The 23,009-nt window shown below is 36.4% G+C and overlaps 1 protein-coding gene and 1 pseudogene across 1 annotated transcript in view; one reads left to right on the top strand and one right to left on the bottom strand.

Moving 5' to 3' along the window:
- Positions 1–23,009, bottom strand: part of LOC120768658 (thrombospondin type-1 domain-containing protein 4) — a 106,034-nt gene that overhangs the window by 61,667 nt on the left and 21,358 nt on the right. Inside the window, exons 2-3 of the mRNA XM_040095435.1 lie at positions 20,580–20,902; positions 5,734–5,803 (exon numbers count right to left, since the gene is read on the bottom strand). Of these exons, the coding sequence (XP_039951369.1) occupies positions 5,734–5,803; positions 20,580–20,629 (120 nt within the window). The 5' untranslated portion in view covers positions 20,630–20,902. The remainder of the gene's footprint in view (positions 1–5,733; positions 5,804–20,579; positions 20,903–23,009) is intronic.
- Positions 1,567–12,534, top strand: LOC120768663 (annotated as a pseudogene).

Below are 23,009 nucleotides of genomic sequence, written 5' to 3'. Positions count from 1 at the left end.
ATAAAGATATTAAAGTGAAATTTGGCACAAAGGATTGCATTAGGGAGGGGCATATTTGGACGTAACTTTTTTGGAAAAGTGGGCGTGGCCCCGCCCCCCTACTAAGTTTTTGTACATATCTCGGAAACTACTATAGCTATGTCAACCAAACTCCTACAGAGTCGTTTTCTTCAGGCATTTCCATATACAGTTCAAAAATGGAAGAAATCGGATAATAACCACGCCCACCTCCCATACAAAGGTTATGTTGAAAATCACTAAAAGTGCGTTAACCGACTCACAAAAAACGTCAGAAACACTAAATTTACGGAAGAAATGGCAGAAGGAAGCTGCATCCAGGCTTTTTAAAAATTGAAAATGGGCGTGGCGCCGCCCACTTATGGACCAAGAACCATATCTCAGGAACTACTAGACCGATTTCAATGAAATTCGGTATATAATATTTTCTTAACACCTGATGACATGTACGAAATATGGGTGAAATCGGTTCACAACCACGCCTTCTTCTAATATAAAGCTATTTTGAATTCATCTGATGCCTTCTCTGTATAATACGAGTATAAACATTAGGAACCAATGATGATAGCGGAATAAAACTTTACAAAAATACGGTATTTGAAAAATATTTAAATGACGAATAATGAAATCTCGATTATCACTTTACCATGCGAGAGTATAAAATGTTCGGTGACACCCGAACTTAGCCCTTCCTTACTTGTTTTTATATACGTACATACTATGTATGTATGTATGTAACGTTTGTATGGGGAAAAGAAAAAGGCTGTTTTTAGGGGTTTTCCGGAGATTATTCGATTTTTTCTCGCCGTAAAAACCATCTTTGAACTTCAACGAATTTTTAAGAAAAAGAATTGGCCAGGCGTTATTCAGTTTTGAGCGTACATACATTTTGGCGATTCATTTTTATTTATATAGATTTGCGAAAATTTCCATAATTTGAGGTCTAGCAGAACCCCGAACTCATTTTCACTCATTCCTCATCATTCACCAAGCATAGATCATTGTGTTGAACTATATATCTATATATGTATAGCTATATGTACATATATGTTCAAATGGTCTTACTGATCTTTAGAGCATCTTAATGATAAACGGAAGTACATTCATTGGCAAGTAACAAAAAAACAGCGGATTACAAAGTAAATGAATAAAAAAAGCACACGCTTTCATATACACACACATACACGCACACAGTGTAAACAAATTTGGTTGCGCCAAAGCATGGATTTCAGAGTTTTATGGGTTTGGCGTCCATTAGAATCGGTTGCGTTGACAGTGATTATCAAAATTTGGAACAAATTTGATGGATCATTGAACGTTCTGACGAAATGTCACGCGTGCAAACACAGCCGAGCAGACATATGCAGTGTAACGCTTCAGGCAATGTTTATTACTGTTGTTGTAAATATTTGTGAAGGTCAATTGACTTGTAAATTACTTGTCGCTCGATTTATCTCACATATAATTTCAGCCGCAAATTGATTTGCATTTTTTCTATTTTGTTTATATTGTTGATTGTGTTTTTTTTTTTTTTGTTACATTACATATTGTTGTTGCATTTGTTGATTTCGTTACATGTACTCCTGCGTCCAATTAAAGATGAGCAGGGCGCGTTAGCGCTGATATTGATCGTAATGTTCTTCGACATTGTTGTTGTTGCTGTTTTACTCGTGCGCTTCAGCTCAAAATTGAGTGAAAAATCATGCTGTTCGACGGCACACCCATGGGAAAAGTTCGACTAAATTCGGCTGTGCCGGTTTTTTCACAGTTCAAAAACTTTTTGGGCCAATGCATTTGCGTACACATGTATGTGTGTTTGTGTGTATTTATTGACATATGTACATGACAAGAATTCTTTAAAGTTCAGTAGTTTTGTAGGAGAAGGTCAACGGTAATAGGTACAACCGCAACTGCCAAGTGTTTATGGCATCGTAAAATTAAGTTTACGAAAAATAAGGAATGATGGCGTAACTGCATTCAATTAAGACGTTTGACAGCATCATTAATTAAATTAATAATAATACGCCCATAATATACAAACATGTAAGTTGTTTGATATAACTGACTTTTACTCATAGGGCCTAACATTTATATTTATTTCTGCCTAAAAATATGTAACAATAAACGGTGATCAGTTAAGCGAACAATCAATACTTCTACGTTTATTCTACGCCGTTTCTTACTCAGCACACTCTGAGTTGTGCCGTAACTCAGCATAACAGTAAAGCTATACCGCTGAATCTGGGCACAAACATCGGCAAGTAACCCTTCAGTAAAACATTTGACTACTAGTCAGGAAAGCATTGGAATTATAAAGCTTTTTGGAGAGTTGGTTCCAAAGTTGAGAAGTAGGTCAATATTTTTCAGTAAAAGCTATTCTTGGGAATACATTTTATACTATAGTTTGTTCACATAACGGTTGTTTGTAAGTCCTAAAACTAAAAGAGTCAGATATAGGGTTATATATAGCAAAGTGATCATGGTGACGAGTAGAGTCGAAATCCGGATGTCCGTCTGTCCGTCCGTCCGTCCGTGCAAGCTGTAACTTGAGTAAAAATTGAGATATCATGATGAAACTTGGTACACGTATTCCTTGGCTCCATAAGAAGGTTAAGTTCGAAGATGGGCAAAATCGGCCAACTGCCACGCCCACAAAATGGCGGAAACCGAAAACCTATAAAGTGTCATAACTAAGCCATAAATAAAGATATTAAAGTGAAATTTGGCACAAAGGATCGCATTAGGGAGGGGCATACTTGGACGTAATTTTTTTGGAAAAGTGGGCGTGTCCCCGCCCCCTACTAAGTTTTTTGTACATATCTCGGAAACTACTATAGCTATGTCAACCAAACTCTGCAGAGTCGTTTTTTTCAGGCATATCCATATACAGTTCAAAAACGGAAGAAATCGGATAATAACCACGCCCACCTCCCATACAAAGGTTATGTTGAAAATCACTAAAAGTGCGTTAACGGACTAACAAAAAACGTCAGAAACACTAAATTTTATGGAAGAAATGGTAGAAGGAAGCTGCACCCAGGCTTTTTTTTAAAAATTGAAAATGGGCGTGGCCTCGCCCACTTATGGACCAAAAACCATATCTCAGGAACTACAAGTCCGATTTCAATGAAATTCGGTATATAATATTTTCTTAACACCCTGATGACATGTACGAAATATAGGTGAAATCGGTTCACAACCACGCCTTCTTCCAATATAACGCTATTTTGAATTCCATCTGATGCCTCTTCTGAATAATACGAGTATATACATTAGGAACCAATGATGATAGCGGAATAAAACTTTACAAAAATACGGTATTTGAAAAATATGTAAATGACGTATAATGAAATCTCGATTATCTCTTTATCATGCGAGAGTATAAAATGTTCGGTGACACCTGAACTTAGCCCTTCCTTACTTGTTTTCAGTAAAAGCTATTCTTGGGAATACATTTTATACTATAGGTATACCGGCTTCCATCTCCAAAAGAAAAGATAAATAAATATATACTTAATAGGGGCTTCAGGGTCTGAAATAGAACTATTTAACACCCTAAGCCAGCAACATAATTGAGGGCAGCCATCTAGCTAAATCTTTACAAATCTCACTTGAGGGCGAGAGATGGGATTTTTATAAATATCACTTAACTCAGACAAAGTAAGGTTAAGTTATAGTGAAAATATTTCCTGAAATGAAAATATGGTGAAATTTCATTCAATAATGTTTGTCTTATCCGCCCGGAAAGAAAGCATAGTAGCCTTTCGAGTGCGTGAGCGTTAAGATACAAATGTGTTGGTGGAACATTTGTTGTAAACAAGCCTTAATTTTTTTCTGTTTATATGGCATGACATCTGTCAAACATATTCAATAACTCAAAGTCATATTTTTTCATTGTGTCGAAAATGTCAAAATTTGTACCGAAAAGTGATCATCTGTACCTTGGTGCGTGTTATAGCTATTTTATCTGCCTGACAGTTATCTAGGATGTCCCTATGTCCTGGAATCCATTACAGGTTTATCGTGAAAGAGAATCCTAGATCTACTAAGAGATCAAGGCATTATTTCTCCAACTTTGGCGAAAGAGACTTTAAGACTCTAAGAGACTTTATTGATTTCAAAGCCGCAATTCTATCTGTATATATAAATCTTGCAAGCACACTTCTTATCACAACAGAAAGGATTTCTTTAATTGATGTGATCTCTGCTTGGAAAAACTGTAGCGGTCTGATAGACGAAAGGAGAATTTGGTATCTGGTTTTGCTGAAAAGACACCACCTCCCACTCAATTGTCTATTTTCGACCCATCCTTATGGATGTTTATACCTTCGCCCTGCTCCACCTCGCCACACAGTTCGCCACCCACTCTTCCCTGGAAGGGAAGGCAATATTGGTGACCGAATTTGAATTCAATTCTATAGCATTTTGGAAATGCAGAATCACATCGAATGCTTGTCGAGGCATATGGTGATCGTGCTCTATCAAAAGCTTGCGATGAAAAACGGATTTATTTTAAGAATACTAAACGGAAAAAGTCATGGCTTAATCCAGGACAACCAGCAACATCTACTGCACAGACACATCGATTCGGTTAGAAGGAAATGCTCTGTGTTTTATGTCATCATAAAAGTGTGGTGGTGTGGAAAAACGAATGGACCAGAAGACACGACAAAGTAATTTTGTTACACGACAATGCAAAGTACTTGACTGGGAGCAGCTACCCCGCTCGCCGTATTCACTAGGTTTGGCCCCTCCCGATTACCATTTGTTTGTATCGATAGAACACGCATTAGTTGAGCAGCACTTCGATTTAGATGTCGAGAATTGAATGTGTGATTTCTTTACATCAAAAGACGGACATTTCTAACGACGTGGTTTTCATAAAGTGCCAGAAATATGGTCAAAATATGCAAAAGAAATGATCGGTACTTTGAATAATTATTTTTTTTTTTCAATTCCCATTCACGTAGATTAATAAACGTCGCAGCGTAAACAGCTGAGGAACAGTCAGTCAACAGAACTAGTACCTGCTTATGCTTTGTTTAACTTTTAAGCTTTGTTTATGACCATAAATTCTTTATTATACAACGATTTCAATAAAATGGAGATGAGATTAAGATGAGTTTTTAAGATTATTATATTGTTATACGATACGGCTGCCAGACGAAAAAGTGATGCCAGAAAAAAGTAGTGAAGTGTTGGAACATAACAAAGCAAAAGTTTGCGAAGGAAAATATTATGGTTAAATAAGTTCAACATGAGAATTACCAAGTTAATTCACATCCAACTATTTCGTAACGCCATGACAGAAGAACATTTACAACTAGGCGTGCCTTACAACCTCTATTGTTGAAGTTCACGTGACAACATAAAAAATATGAGGCAGTACATGTGATACCTCTTTGGATTCACCAAAAAATTTGCAGAACGTCGACGTCTGAGCTTCTGTATGCAAGAGACAAGGGTTCGGGGTGGTAAAACACAATATTTTAAAAATCTTACATAAATTGATGAAAATCTAACGAAATATGACTTGGGGCTCGGGTGTCAAATAATTCCGGAAAACCCCTCAAGAATTTATGCAGTTTATTTGACAAGATGTAGACAAGTTGAAGTTTTGAAATGAAAAATAAACGCTTTTTTAGAAAAACCTGTCAAGACTTAATTATACTAGAATTTTAAACAAATTACTGGACTCTTTTTATCTGGACTTACCCGTATTCGTTCAACAGTCGATATGTCTGCACCAACTATGGTAATGATCAGCAAAAGAAAGAGACACAGTCTGATAAAAGAAGAGAAATATATCTGATTAGAATATTAGTTTACAAAAAACAAGTATATTAAACAATTTTAATTTTAACTGAGGAACACAACTGTATAAAAAAACACATTTCGATGGATTTTACCTATTCAAAAAATAAATATGTTTTGTTCAGTATTTTTTGACATTTCATCTTGGAAAGTCTTACGCCTGAACAATGTTTACAAATCGTTCAACTTTATTACGAAAATGTAAAACATACAAAATACAGCTTGTGCAAGAACTGAAGCCGCTCGACCTTCCCAAGCGACTTTGCTGCGCTCTATGGACTCCTGAAAAGTTTCAAAAAGATCGGAAGTTTTCGAGCCGAATTTTGTTCAGCGATGACGCCCATTTCTGGCTCAATGGGCTTGTATCAAGCGAAATTTCAGCATTTGGGACGAAGAGAAATCTGTAGAGATTCAAGAGCTGCCATTTCGACCAGAAAAAACAACGTTTTGGTGTGGTTTGTGGGCCGGTGGAATCATCGTCCGTATTTCTTCAAAAATGATGCCGCTGTGAACGTAACCGTCAACCGTCATCGAAAAAAATGTTCTTTCGAATGATTATAGACATTTCCCATAAACATTTGAAGTCTCTCTGTTTTTTTAAAGCAGAGAGTTTAAGGACTCTGTTTTCTACGCCGTTGGAAAATGGAGTTTGCTAAAACGTATTCAATTTTTTTTTTTTTCAAATATTTATGGTGTATTCTTAAAAAATGTACAAATATACACTTAAAATTTTTCAACAATTAATAGAGTTGTTAGCCTTCTTCATGAATTGACTTTTAGCATGAAAACTTATTGAACCAAAGTATGATCTACAAGTACATACAAACTATGGATTTGAATATTCAACTCAGAAACTTCATTTTTAAATTAAGACACTTCAATCCGAAGAAGATTATCTATACAACATCATATCGGCATCAATGGGAATGCTGCCAAACCGATGAATACATTATCTTTATAGATATGAAGGCATCTTCAAAATTGCAAAATTAGAAGACGTCCGAGTTGCAGTCGGCCTTTTTGAACCTGCAGTGGCGCTATAAATATATACATATATGTACATAATACATATATACAGCTGTGTGTGCAGCATATTGGCTGCTGGAAGCTGTTCGGAGGCGCCCAATCAGAGCAAGCAAATGAAGTGCAAAATCATCAGCAACAAGTGACGGCGGCAGCAAAGCATAAATGCCAATATGTGCGCACTCGTATGCATACATATATCAGCTTAAAAATGTATATAGTATATCTGCTATAAATATATGTATATATATATCAGTATGTGTATATAATTCTAATGTTGTGTATGGATTTTGAAAAATGCCTGCTGAAATGCGGTGCGCACAGCTGAAGATGAAAATGAAGATGTTGCAATGCAAATTGAAATCATAAGTGAATTGGACTAATGGAGTGTTGAAAAATAGAGTAGCTTTGCTTGCTCTCTTCACATCGCTGCCGCGCAGAAGAAAAATCGATTTTGTGGAAACAAAAACGCCAAGCGATGTAGGCTAATGGCAAGCGCTACAAGTAGTAAGCACATCTTGACAAATGCGCTCCGCACCGCTTCAGTTGCCAAAGGCGTTTTGTTAGACCAATTTAAATGGCGAATACTGTACCACCGCGTAAGTTGCAATTTGCAACGAGTTCATTCATGGTAAATTTGGTCTCAAATCTAACGGCTCACATTGAAATGCAAAATCGTCAAAGAGTCTATTTTGTATTAGTGTAAATACATCTGTTTAAATGTTTTCATTTCGATTATTATTTGTTCTCACTTTTGCGTAGATAATCTGGCGTGTGTTTACAAGAGTTGACGAAGAGTTTGTTGTGCAAAAATACCTTCTCAAAGTGGATTAATAGAGCTGGCAAAGCCGCAGGTATAGTTCTAAAGTTTTTACCGTTTCTTTTTTATTTATTAAAGACAAAGAACAAGTTTATAAAAACAATTGTATATCAAATTTTTCAGTTAAATTTTTCAAGACTTACCAAAAAGTAGTTAATATCAATGCCAATAGCATAAATGTACTTTAATATAAGATTTTTTGTATGCCAGCTATTAAGGCACACGCGGGAAACAGCAAAGGAAGAGCTTGCTAGAAAGGATACTCTTACAGATATTTCTCGCTGTCCTCTTGTGCTCTGGCAATAGCTTATCACAGACCAAAACTTGTGCGGCTGCGAGATCCTTTTGGCCGTCTTGTCTGACGCAAATTATCAAAGCTGTATGGATGAAGGCACTTTGTTCTCAACTGTCTAGGTTTTGCCAGACCGATGTAGAAACATCTCGGTAAAGGTGTATTGGATATTAATCGACTTAAAAAATTTGTGGTAAGTTAAATGTGTTAAAAGTTTTGGCACAAGAACCAACATTCACAGTTGTCTAGTGGTTTCCTGCGTCAGCTGCGTCGGTCTTACGACATAACCGGACCCACCCTATTATCTTTTTGGCCGGAGCAGTTCCAATTATCTTTCTGAATATGCTATTAATTAATGTATACATTAGGTTATAAATATTCTAAGCCACCCATTACAGTCACAAACGTTTCCTTGCTCATCATAAATAAGCAAAGCCGAAAGAACTCTAAAAGTTTTAAATGTTCAAGAAAGCGGGTGGTCAAATAGCCCAGTAAACTGTTATGTTTTCCAAAAGGTTACAGCGTTACTCACTACCGTCCAAGCTTTCTTCAAAAATCGAATTCGTACATTCAAAGGATAAATAAGACTTTATTTTTATACAAACACGCGATATGCAAAAATAAATGATTACAAACACCCATCGGTTATTTAGAAAAGCGAAAAAATATTTGATGAGTTTAAATAATTATTGTGAGGAAAATATTTATATGTAATGACGCATTTAGGTATAACATAACAGTAAATGACGCGATATACTATACTTATACTAGGTAGTAGGAACTCTGAGTCATTAATATAGGGTCTCTCTTCTAATATTGATGACATCTTCCCTTAATTGAACGATATATAATTGTCCGATTTTCTGACATACTTTAACTTTCTATAAGTCTAATTCTAGGTCCGCAACCTATCTCTCAAAAGCAAACCTTATAGAGGCCTGAGTTTATTTTTGTTTTTCCTTTCTTTACCACAAATATTTACCAACATAAAATGACGTTATAACCCTCAATTGGGGGTACTTTTTTCGCAGACCACAGCACCTACAACTGTTGTGGATCATTGACAGCTGTTCAAATGTCTACAAACTAACTAAAGTTTAAACATATTGTCGAAACGCGTACTGTTATTAGCTCATACAAGCAGATTTTCAACTTAAAACGTTTCTAGACACGGCCGCGTAAAGAACACGCTAAACACAGAACGGTAACAGAACAGTTAGCGAACCAGAAATTAAACGATGGAAAAACGTAAGCATTTTAGCATAGAAAGCAATAACGGCTAACTGTGAAGAATGAGTGCCAAAAATTGAATATTTCGTCATAAACGCTGCAATCGAAACGCACCCCTTTCTAAACCGCTTTAAACGTCACACATTCTACGAAATTGAGGGACTATGAGTTGCATTCAAACTGAGTACTTGTTCTACAAGCAAACGACATTTGTTCTACAATAATTGTTAATTAGGTAAAGGCATCAGTACTAACAGTAAAAACATGTCTTTGGAGTATCAATTTTATCAAAATAAATAAATGACGCACGGCAATGTTTTCATGGGCCGGTCGTCAGTCTTTTAAAAACTCTTGCATCGTTTGGAATTCTTTATGTCTTGCAAGAAACGCGATCAATTGAATGTATTTCAGTGTTGAAAAGTTCGCGAAAAATTCCGGAAACAGTTTTAAAATAAACCAAAAAGCAAAAAGGAAAATAAATAACATTAATCTAATGGTGACTCCTTCGGAAAAGGGTTTGTAATAGAAATATTTGCATAAAGTGAATGGTGAACGCCAAAGAGAGTTGATGATTGAAGCTCAAATAGAAATTCATTTTTTTTGTTTTCATTGTATACTTTCGAGACTGTAAAGAAATCTAGCGGTCAAAAGTAAAAAAGTAATGAAATATTTTGGAGCAACTCCATAGAGAAAAGGCTAGTAATAAGATCATACAAGACAAACGTTAAAGTACATAAACCAACTTAAAATGACGGCAAAGTGTTGTTTGTGTCTAAAATAAGTATATCGGCAACCTACTCAAAACAAAAAAAGCAACATTGCATCATGACCTTCACTCCCCAACCTTATTCAGTATCATTGATGTCCTGTAATTAGGCCTGACTTAGAAACGAGAGAAATTACACAATCGTATCTAAAATGATATATCTCGATGAATCATAGTAATACAGGGTTTTTCTGGAAAGTAATAGGAATGATTTTCTTCCGAGCGTTCTTAGAGGGCGTTCCTAGCTAACGAACGAGCGGCTGATCAGTTGTCTCCGAGCACCTTGAGAGTCAGGACAAATATTTTCGCGCGACGTGTTTCTGTGAATGGTGCAAGCCGAAAATGCAAGCAAGGCCGGTATCCCAACACTTCCGCAGCCGCCCTACAGCCCAGATCTGGTACACCGAACTTTTTTTGTTTCCGTGCCTGAAAAGACCGATGAAACAGATCGGCTCTCAAGGCTATTCCGGAAAATGCCTTCCGTGACGCCTTAGTGCTTGGAAATCGCGTTGGCATCGCATTTATTTTGAAAGTTTTTAAAGAACTGTAAAGATTGGTTCAATAATCTTTTTTAAATCGACTCACTCCTATTACTTTCCGGACAATCCCTGTAAACATTTCTCAATTAATATAAGCTCTAAATTTAAAAAGTGAAGATTCTAACAAACATACAAAAATCCTCATCATAAATTTTTTCCTCAAAAAAAAATTTTTAGCGCCTCTCTTTGGAATACGCCATCTGCAGGCACTGCTGCTCTTTTTCAATATAACTGTGGTCTATGTGAGTCGCTTAAATGTATCCGTCGCTATAGTGGCCATGACGAACGCCAATACAACGAATCCAGATTTTCCGGTAAGTTCTGGAGCATACTTAATTTTAGTTCTATACTAACAATCAGTTATTTAAAGGAATATGACTGGAATGAGCAGCAGAAATCATACGTACTCTCCAGCTTCTACTGGGGATATGTGCTCACACAGTTTCCCGGTGGTTATTTGAGTCGTCGTTTCGGCGCCAAAATAACTATATTCGTCGCCACATTTGCCTCCGCTGTTTGCAGCTTCATAACGCCTGTCTGCGTGCGTTTCGGCGGTTGGCCCGTATTTTGTGTCATACGTCTGTTACAAGGTCTTTTCCAAGGCGTTATCTTTCCTGCCATACACGACCACCTCGCCAAGTGGTCGCCATTGCATGAACGCAATCTTTTAGGAGCGCTTAGTCTCTCCGGCACTGACTCTGGTACAGTTGTAGCATTGGCGTCAAGCGGTCTCATTGCCAGCAGTTCACTGGGCTGGCCTGGCATTTCGTATGTGTCTGCGTTACTATGTTTTGCGTGGTGCGCGGTTTGGCTTTTGTTCGCAGCAGATAATGCACCTTCCTCAAAGTTCATCACGCCGCAGGAGTGCAAGTATATTGAGACATCACTTGAACGCAATGATGACTTTCATAAACAAAGAATACCAGTACCATGGCGTGCAATCTTCACTTCGGTACCGTTTCTAGCCTTCCTCATAGGACGTTGCGCCGAGGCTTGGGGCTTCACCACACTGCAAGCACAAATACCATCCTACATGAATGGCGTGCTGAATATGGAAATCAAGAAGAACGGTTTATTCTCGGCACTACCCTACCTGACAATGTGGCTTTCGTTGTACGTCTACTTGGCGATAGCGAATCTTCTAACCAAACGCAATATACTCTCTCTGACAGCGGTGCGCAAGACGATCAACACAATCTCTCTATGGATACCGGCACTCTTGCTTATTGGTATCGGTTTCTTGGACTCCTCTCAGCCAACACTTGCAATCGTTTTGATGACACTCAATGTGGGCATCAATGGTGGCTCAACCATAGGCTGCACACTCAACACAATCGATCTGGCGCCTAATCATGCGGGCATACTAATGGGCTTATCTAATACTATCGTGAATATTGTGCCGATCCTCTCGCCGCTACTTGTAGGCGTCATTGTGACAGATAATGTAAATGGTTTTTTGAAATTTGGAAACTAAAATTCTCTATATTAAATATTTTTCTATGTCATAACAGCACAATCGTACGCAATGGCAAATCATCTTCGCAATCGCCGCCGTGATTTTCTTCCTGGGCAATCTGTTTTACATTATTTGGGGCACCTCGGAAACTCAGCCCTGGAACTCGGTGGATTTTCATCAAGAGAAAGACGCAGAAAAGACGGTGTGCAAGCAAGTTACTGCAGGGAAAACAGTCGGACATTCGGAAAATGTACAAAATGAGCAAAAGGAGAAAATTGGTGATAAATGTAGATCTGTTGAGAGCACAAGACTTTAGAGTATTTATAGTTTAATTAGTTTGTAGTTTAAGTATTATATTTTATATATATATGTATCACACATATGTACTTGTATATATGTATATGACGTGAGAGATGTTCAAAAAATCAAAGTAATTATATACTAAAATTACAGTTAAAACATTATATTCTAATTGTTTAAACAAATGCTTATTTGGTAACATACGCACTTATAGACATTTAGATCAGAACGCAATGGAAGGTTCTACTTATTGGCAAAACAGCATAAGTGATGTGTAAAACGGTAGATCATAAATATACAAAGTTCCTACTGACACTCGGCAGAAAATACTGTAGAAACATAATTGGAATACGAACTGGTCACAGCCTCGTGGCGGGGCGGGACAGAATTAGGCTGACAAATCAAGAAGACAGCAAGAAATGTCAAGAACAAGGTGGAGGGAAACAATGGAGCGTCTTTTGGGCACTTGTCCCGCATTGACAAGGCAACGTATCAAGCATTTCGGGGCCCGAGGGTATGAGACACTGGAAAATCGTTAGTGAAGCCACAGAGTTTATTGAAATTCGCGTCAAAAGCAGGTGTTCTAAAGAATGACTACTTTTCATGGATGACATGTAATGACATTCCATCTGATATCGCAAAAGACCACGACTGGTCTACGCGTGGCGCATTCGTCCACCAGACTAACCTAACCTAACCTAGGCGTTGATGTCGATCTTAACAAGGATCAGCATAGATCGTCGGTCTGTTGTGTTACTTAAAACTACTGGTAAAACGGAATATGTTAAAATTTCCTAACACGTAGGATTTTTTGAGTTGTAGTCAAGGATTGTAGGGGTCAATCCACCACCGTTTGCTAAAATGAATAAAATAGATGTAAAAGAAAATTTTTGATCTCAAATTCGCATTCAGGACATCTCAAACTTCCCACAGATCTCTTAGCATATCAGTCCCAACTTTCCTTCAGATTTGATGAGTAGTGTAATTAAAAATATATTTTAAGGAAATAAGTAACTTTTTCGTAGTACTCTTAAGATTTCACTTTAGCAGGAATAAACTGTAGCTATCTATAGAATGGGATCGGATCGGTACTCCCATATCCTCTTGTTTTCTACTACTAAATAGCTGAGCCTAAGGTAAACTTGGTTAGCGCTGGGCCACCATTGGTATATGCGCTGTCACAAAATCCTTTAGGCCACAGATCGATTGAAAGAGACCTCGTAATCTCTTTGCCCTCAGCAAGGCTCGCCTCTCCCTAGTTTTGGGCCTTTAACGGGCCATTGCCCTATTGGCGTCCACGCAGTAAGGCTAGGAAGCCTACCAGACGCCATCTGCAGAAGCTGTATGGAAGAAGATGAGGTATAAACAACTCAACAATTCCTTTTTGAATTTCCCGCATTTTGGGGGTCAAGACTTAAGCACTTAGGAGCACATACCTTCAAACATCCAACCGAGCTGATGGTAATGGAAATTGAGTGCCTGTGCAAATTTAGATTGACTACTAAGTGTTTTGCTTATTTATAGTTTCTATGGACTCACAAAGGACTAAATATAGTAGTTCACGTGTAGTAGTCCACGTGTGATCTTTGATCAGCCAGTAATATCTAACTCTAATTTCTTGGTACTCATTCCAGCACCACGTTCCTCAAAATATTTAAGACATGTAAGGGTGACAGCTTCAACAGGACCAGTCTATGTCTTAAATCCTAACTTCTACAAATCAGTATCCATAAATACGTTCTTTAGACCTGTAGAGAGCAAGTTTTAAATAGTGGCAGCCATTTCTCGTTAAAAATCACTCATATACAAATCTTATACATATGCCTCCAGATATATCCCCCCTCAAATATACGCACACATATTCATTTGAAGACTTGTCTGCCGTCAGTACTCCTAAATTCACTTGTCATATTAGATGCATGACGAACACGCAACATGCAGTTACTATTGACCACCAAATGTCAATGGAAATGTTATGCCAACCTTCAATCAAGCGAACCGTTAGAAATATGACATTTGACGAAACCAGAAAAGCACAACAACAACAAATTATGACGAGATAAATACAAATAGACGCCATTAGGAAAAATCACAACAAGCGAGCGAGCATAAGACAACAACATGAAATAATGAAACGTAGAAAATCACTGTCATGACATGTGAGCACGCAATGTGCAACCAGAAACCACAACGACACACACACATATATATATAAATTTGAATTGTGTGCACAAAATGCCAGTAGGCGATGTGAAGGGTTAAGCAATGAGCAGATAAGCGATGCAATCGGCAGTCAGCGGCGAATGTGTGTGGGAAACAATTAACTACTGATACTTAGAAATATTAGAAATATGTTCATTGATAAATTAGTACCAATACTAAGTATGTATACTTAGTTGTGGCTATCGCCGTTGACACAAGTGACAGCTGACGATTGCTGCCGTTTGACGTTTGACCGCAACCGCGAATTCCACGGATATTTATCTTGGTTAGAGCTCACGATGGAAGGTAAGAATCAGTTGCGTGCAAGAATTTGTGGGTTGGGTTCGAGGTAAATATCACATAGTGCAAATTCTTACAAGTGTTTAAGTTAAAAATGTAAACAAGAGATTCGCACGAGTAATATGAAAAAGACAACAGAAATCCACTTTATTTGACAACTGATCACTTTGTTGTTACTAGACAAAACACCTATAGTTTGACGGTCCAATTTTTAACAGAGCTGGTATAGACATCTAATCGAATATGACTCGGTATACAAGATTTAAACTGCGCAAACAGAATCGATAACCAATATTTCCTAAATTGGTACAATCTTTTTTTATTTTTCTGTAAGTTTTCCCCATATCTTCACCAAAAATGCAAAATACCGTAACATTACTTTTATAAATTTATAGACGAGGGAAAAACGATGTAATAAAAACTACTCATATTGGAGCACAATTAGAGTTTTGGTTATATATTGGTTATATCTGACACCGGAAGATGAAATTTTTGTCTGACGATTTTTACCATAGAAAAAATTTCAACAACGAGTTTGCTTAAAATTTTATGGTTTCCATAGAGTCACAGCCACGGAATCGTCGGAAATATTGTAGAAGTGTTTTCGGGAGTCTAATTTATTACGAACAAGTATATGAGTAACACAAAGTATCCAGTGAAGTTCGTGATGTCATCGCAAACTTGCCTTATATGAGTCATCTACACACCTTTATTGATGACGATTACAACGAAAAAGTTAAAGAAACAGTCATGCCAGAGATATCAATGGATCTCAATATCTCTTAGAGACTGACTCAACACGTTTTCTTTAATATTTTCGGTATGACAAGCATCAATGCTAGATTCATACCAAAAAACCTGAATTTTTTTTTAACGAAAAAAAGTCACAAAAGAGATGTCTGACAAGGTAGCCTACGTTCCTTCATCATTCATAATCACTGGCGCCGAGAGCTCGGTTTATGAATACATACGATGCCGAAACTATCCAACAATCTAGCGAATGGCGCTCCAAAAATGAGCCGATAACGAAAAATTTCGCTGAAGACACTGAAAGCCATTGTAGCCGAGGCTTACATATAACAAGTGTGAGAATCATTGGATGTAGAGTTGGCATGTTTGTATTGGCTCAGGATTTTATGTTGAAGATGGTAATGAAGATTTGTTTAAAATAGGTGAAACAAATTTTTTTCAAATTTATTCATAAACCTATGAACTGTTTCAGAGTCATTGCTGAAACCCTAAATTCAGATTCTGTAGGCAATGCCTTACAAACATTTTTTGAGTTCTCTTGTTCCTTCTTTATTATAAAATGGAAGGGGTTCTAGAGCATTTTAATTTTGAAACCATCTAACCTTGCAATACACACATTTTATTAAATGATGTCGGTTTCCATTACACTCAACATTCCTTCCTTGCCTAAATTCCTAGTTTAAGGGGTTACATGGGTTTACGGGCTTCAAGAAATCAATTTTTCTTTTATTATCTTATTAAATTCTACAACCTCCAGAATATTGTCAAGTTGTTACGAGTAATAGTCTCCAAATACAGCCTTGAGAACTTGCGCGATCGAGGCTAGCTAGACTAAGTACGCCGTCTTTAAATGAGTTTCCCTCGAAACTGTGTTTTTGAAGTCGGTTGGAAAAATTTTTCGCGAACTACTCAACCGATATTCATGAGGTCACAGGTCATTGAGATACAATTCTTAAAGACTTTGACGAAGTATTTTTTTCGATTAGAACTATTTGAAAAAAAAATGTCGCGAAATTTTCACTGTTATTTAAATTTTTTTGTAAAAAGGTCTGCCAAAAATCCAATTTTCAGTTTTTTTCCTTCCTCCAAGTTCTAAATTAAGTTTTTAATTAAACTTTAGATGATCCTGTAAGGAGTTATCCTGCCAACGCGGGCGCATCTTTTTTCCAAGGGGTCACCGGAAATGACGTCGCAATGGCCTAGATTAAAATATTTTTTTCCAAAAATTTCAGTATTTCTTTGTTAATACTCTAGTGTACGTTTATAACAAAAAAAATCTAATAAAATATTTAATTTTTATATGAGAAAAAAATTGTTGAAAAAGGTTATTTTTTACCCGAAGAAATCCATGTAACCCCTTAAGCCGACACATGCACTTGTTTAGACAATGAACCATAATAAGACAACTGGTTTAAGAATGCATCGAAATATGTAGAGTAGAATGCGAAAGTAAAAATATACATATGTGAATAGCAGACCTTATTAAAGCCAGTATTCTAGCACTAAAATATAATTTTTAACATTTTGAGCTTTTGAAGTGATCACAACACAAGTTGAGTTGAAATAGATTAAGGTCCAGGTTTTTAAATGAAATTAAATTATAAATTTGTATAATACTGCTGTTCTTAATTTAACCGACTATATGTTAGATCAATATTATACTAACCTTTCTAAAGCTCACAGTATGAAACAGACTAACGTACATACATATGTAGGAAGGTCAACTTTTTTAATATTTTATTTTTTTAATCAATATAAGAGTGCATATGCAGTCCACAGCTGGCGCGCATATCTCCACGAAAGCACAGTAAATAATACTACAGTTATTATTTTATCCCTAACAACCATAAATAACACAGCTAAGCAGCTTAACTCTCTTCGCAGCACAAACACACGTACACACCTATTTTGCCATAACCCGCCCTACTCTCTACACGCCCTTACTGCTAAGACAATTAAAACGAAATAAAACAAAAATTCAACTACGATTTTCATATTAAGAAGCCATAAATTCATTTAAAACATTTAAACAAATAAAAAAGTTGTAGCTTCACTCATACACATGTTGTTATCTTTTTTCAATTTCATTTCATATAGAGAAATATTAATAAATAAACAACCGAAAAAGAGGCGCGTGCTAAGAAATTCCAAAAAACGCCCGCAGTTGCCACCCACCGCACTGTCGGACCGCTTTGAGCAAAATTAAAAAAAAAAAAACACATTTTGATTGCTTAGCAAGCACATAAATTCTTACAATAACAACAAGGCGCGCGTTTGCAGAAGTCGCTGAATTCTCAGCAGCGTTTTGAGCTTTTACGATTGCTTTTAAGTGAGTCTGCGTTGGTCATAAACCATCCAAGAATGGGATTGTGAGAAATAAAAAGACGACGCAAAGCGCCCAAATTAGTGGCCTACGGCGCGCAGTTGAGCTTGGGTGAATCAGTGACAGCTCGGGTCGCCGCTGACTGCCGGCAAGCTGCCTGAGCGACAGCTCGCCGAGTGTCAAAAATGCAATAAAAAACTGAAGCTGAGAAAATGGAAGCCACTTGAAATGCACCACCATTAAACAATTGAAGGCAATTAAACTCTTAAGTTCGGCCGTCGATGCAACCGAGACGAATGCGAGAAATGCTTACTCCAAACGGTGAAATTGTGCAACTTCTTTGCTGGTAATTAGCTTTGATAAGACACTAGATTGCCAATATATAAAAGAGGGTGTAAGAGGGTGAAGCTGCGCTTGCGGCTTGTTTTTCGGTCGTAGTGCTTGAAGTCCGCTCGAATGATGCGATTTCTCGGTATTTTCAATTGGGTAATTCGAGCTGCCTTTGGATTACATAACTCTATCTTTCAATTATATATGTATATATGTATATGTATATGTAGCTAAAGTTATTATTTTTTATATTCTATACATGTGTATGTATTTGTGTGTTTTTTTGTTTTTTGGTGGTTCTGTGTTTGAGATGTACGAAATGATTTATGACAGCACGCTGCGTGTCACGACCGGGGAGTGTAGGCTATAATTAATAAATTATGTATTTATTGTATCGCTTGCTCACACAAGTATTGAACGAGTGCACCAACACTTTCATATAATAATCATAAAAGGCATGGAAATAGTCGTAAAACGTACAAAATCTGTTGTCACATAAAAGTATCGACAATTCGGCGAAGAAACACACTGTCGGAATTTGGGTTTGCTATGAAAAATTAAAAATAAAACTCCTTAGAATGTGTTATTGCTCTTTTTTTTGTTTTTTCAATGATTAAGTCATCAATATGAGTACTGATTATGTTTGGATCAACACTAGAATACATCGCTTCTCAACATACCTAAGTACATATGTATTGGTAATGATGAGCAAATAACTTATTTTTCGATAAACTAAACTTTTTACAAAATTTCTTTGGTTATTGTAAAAAGGAAAACATAAAATAATTTTCATAATTTCGTTAAAAAATTAATTTATTATATACATACATATGTATGTATATATATGTACATATATATATTCAAAAACGCTTTCAAGCAGCATTTTTCAAATTTGCCGCCGCGATTACTCGGAAACAAATTATCAGAGCACTATCGCGATATCATACGGATATATATAAGTATAGATGCAATAACTCATAATTTTCTTGATCTGACCAAAAACTGAATATGGTAGGCCAACAACAATTCAAAATTTCGAGTAAAATTCGAATTAAGAATATCTTCTTGTAGAAAATTAGGCTGGAATCACTACAGCAATGGAGGGCAATATATATCACTGTCGGAGATCGTGTGTGACTCGAAAAATATTTACTTTTTGTCTTCAAACTAATCTTAAGAGACATACATACACATATACGTATCTTGACTGTCGAGAGATCGTTGAAGGCATGCCTCGTTCTGGACGACCATCGACCTCTTCAGCTGATGAAAATATTAAAAAAGTGAGAGAAAATCGTCAGACAAGTGTTAGAGAGATGGTAAGGGAGCTCGACATCAGTCTGTTTGAATGATTTTGGTGGATATTTTGGGTATGAAACGCGTTCTTGCCAGACGATCTCAAAATCAAAGTGAATCTCATTCTATTTTATTCGGCATTCGTGGTTTGGTGCATCACGAATTTGTTTCGAAAGGACAGACAATCTATAAGGAGTTCTTTGGCCGAATGGAGGCGTTTGCATGAAAACATCCATCGAAAACGACCGAAATTGTGGAAGACCAATTCATGGATTATACACGATGTTAAAGCTCTATCGCATCGAGCCACGATTGTGACTGAACTTAAAGCCGAAAACGCAATTATTCATTCATCGATCAACAACCGCATTCACCAGATTTGGATCCATGTGATTTTTTCTTGTCCCCAAACTGAAATTACCGCTCCTTGGAACCCGTTTTCAGTCGATCGATGAATTCGCTGAATGAGCTGAAAGGCATCCCAAAATGGGACCAGCATATATTCAATATTTCATGAACAATTGACTGTAAGAAAAATTGTTCACGTTGCATCCCAAAAAAAATTTCAATCGCTCAAACTAGGCTGGTTTAAATTGGTCGAGAGAAATGTTAAAAAAGAATAATATGGCGAGTCTTTAAACACGTCTATGATATCGAGGCAGCTGATGAATCATCAAATGACTACTTTGTATTCCCTTACGTAAATAATTAACTAAGAATTCAAAGTTTTTCGACATCTGTAGATGCGGTTGATGCGTTTAGAACGCATATTTTGTAGATACCTCAATCAGAGTGACAAACAATAGGTACAAATGCATGCGATAGTGTATAGATCTTACAGGAGAATATTTTGAAATCAAAAGGGCGATTTTCGTTGACAAAATTTGTTTTTGATCTCTAATCCCGAAACATAAGAATCAACCCCAATTGATACAGCACTGTTTCCAAACCATCGCCATTTTTAGATAGTCGCACTGTGTCCTTTAAGACTTAAAATATTTTGATTTATTTTTAATTTGTCTTGGAAGCACTAAAATATATTTCTCTCACGAATAAGTAATTCTTTTGGTCATAATTAAAATAAACTTATTTTTGACAAATTTTTTAAAATTCTACTCACCTTAGTAATCGTGCTGGCCCCATCATATTCCAACAACAATGTAACCACATTTTTTTATTTGTTTGTTATACTTGCGCTCAATTTATATGAAAGGCTTTTAAATCACGCACACAACTCTGGCTTCATGAGAAAATTTTAAACAAAATTCCTTTTATTTTTTGATAGTTTTCAATCAATACTAATTTGAAATTCTATTAGAGCCTATGCCAACTTAGCTGCCACAGAGTGCACTTTTTTTATTTTGTTCAATTTAACTGACTCACTCGAGGAACCACTTGAGCCAGGCTGCGGAATATACTCACACTCATCGGCGTGCGATGGAGCTGAAATGAAAGCGAAATATTCGTAAATTAGTCATCTGTCAGAGAAGAAATTGAATTAATAGATAATTTAAAATGGACCAAGCGCATTTTTTGTGTTCAGCGAAAGTTCAGAGGTTCAATGTGTAGCAATTTTGTTGCTATCATATAGAGTAGATATTATATAAAATATTTAGTATTTGTAAGTATATAAAACATGAATGCTCAGTAGATTCCTAAAAATTATCATTATTCCTTATTTGTTTTTGTTTATTTATTTATTTGGCTTTTTTTTGCGTAAAACTCGATTCTCTTATCGCGCTGAGTGTCACAGCTGTCTGATAATGCTAATTGCCGCCCAAGTGCGAATTAATTCATTTTTATTTTTAAAACCAGAACTAGTTCATTTTTATGTTATTCAGTTCTTAAAACATAAGCACGTTCATTGCCGATTTTTATTTTAGCTTATCAATTCAATAAATTTAATCACTCTCATAGTTTTTTCTCAGAAGACTAAGTACATACATATGTACATATACTTAATAAAACTGCACTATGGATTAAAAGACTATTAACATTTGAATCGGCGAGGTAGTGAGAAAGTATTGGGAAGTCGAAAAAGTCTTTTCGTATTTTTAATCAAACTTCAACTTATTTTTTTTATATTTATAATGAACTTTAATGAACCAAATTTATACCATTTTGATCGACCACTTTGTGCCATTTTTTCCACGAGAGACTTTATTCCATCAGTGTAAAACTTTTCTGGTTTCTCGGCGAAAAACTGCGACAAGTAATTTTCACAGCCATCCCTTGAATCCAAGTTTACTCCATTAAGGAAGTTCTGCATTGGACGAAACAAAAGATAGTCCGATAGTGCAAGGTCAGGGCTATAATGTGGATGCATCAAAACTTCCCAGCCAAGCTCTCCCAGTTTTTGCTGAGTCATCAAAGATGTGTGTGGTCTAGCGTTATCCTGATGGAAGACGAAGCCCTTTCTATTAATCAGTTCTGGCTTCAATCTCATCAGTTGTTGACAGTAAAATATAGAAACAATTGTTCGACCAGCCTAAAACAGCTCATAATGGGTGATTCCTTTTCAATCCCACCAAACACTCAGCATAACCTTACGAGGCGTCAATCCTAGCTTTGCGACCAGTTGTTGAGCTTCGTCTCCCGTTACCATTCGCTTCAGATGTGGATTTAATTTCGTTTCATCAAAGAATCGCAGAAGTTAGTTAATTCGGTCCATTAAATTTTTCATACACAACTCATGTACCCAAACATTGAGCTTCTTTTTGTAGCCGGCCTTTTTTAAAATGTTCAAAACCTTTTGATGATGAATGTTAAGTTCCCTAGCGATGTCATGGCTACTTATATCACGGTACTGGTCAATCTTTTCCATAATTTCATCGACTTTTTCAACGACAGGTCAACCAGAGCGATACATCAAAAACGAAAAGACTTTTTCGACTACCCAATATTACAAAATAGAAGTACCTCTCCTCACGATATCATTCTGTAATAGGAGAAGGAAGTGTTCCATGCGTAAAACTGATCAGCGAATGCCGAAAAAATGCATTCGAACACCAGTTGATTTAACCTCCAAACCTTACCACTGTTATTCAAAAATATTTGCATTGAAATTTTGAAAGAATTTAAAAATTCAGTTCACATCGAGATTTACGATCCCAATAATGCTAAATCAATACATTATTCTTTTTATAACGTTTTCGAAAAAAAAATTATTATTCTGGAACCAAAATACACAGCAAGAAATTCTAAATTTCGAAGAAAAAAAATCCGGTTTCCGATTATACAGTCAATTAACAGACGCACCAAAGTATATAAAAAAAATTGCTTCAGCAAAAGCTCCGCCAACAAAACGGTATTGAGCAAGCTCATGTATGAAGATCAATTTCAGATAAGTTCTCAAAACATGCATTTTAATTTGATTTTCTAGTTTACTGTGAAATCAGTTCATAGAATGTGAAGCAAATAATGCAACTATTAGATAAACGATTAAAAACAAAAGGAATGTGCAAAAAAGCGTACTGTCCAGCAGCAAAAAATAAATTTACGAAAAGCATTTGGGTGGCTGGCTGGCTGTCGATAGCCGTCAAGTCGGTAA

This window comes from Bactrocera tryoni, chromosome 2 (genome assembly GCF_016617805.1).
Source record: "Bactrocera tryoni isolate S06 chromosome 2, CSIRO_BtryS06_freeze2, whole genome shotgun sequence".
Taxonomy (NCBI): domain Eukaryota; kingdom Metazoa; phylum Arthropoda; class Insecta; order Diptera; family Tephritidae; genus Bactrocera; species Bactrocera tryoni.
Note: the sequence above shows the minus strand (reverse complement) of the source record. Positions and strands in the feature narration are given on the sequence as shown.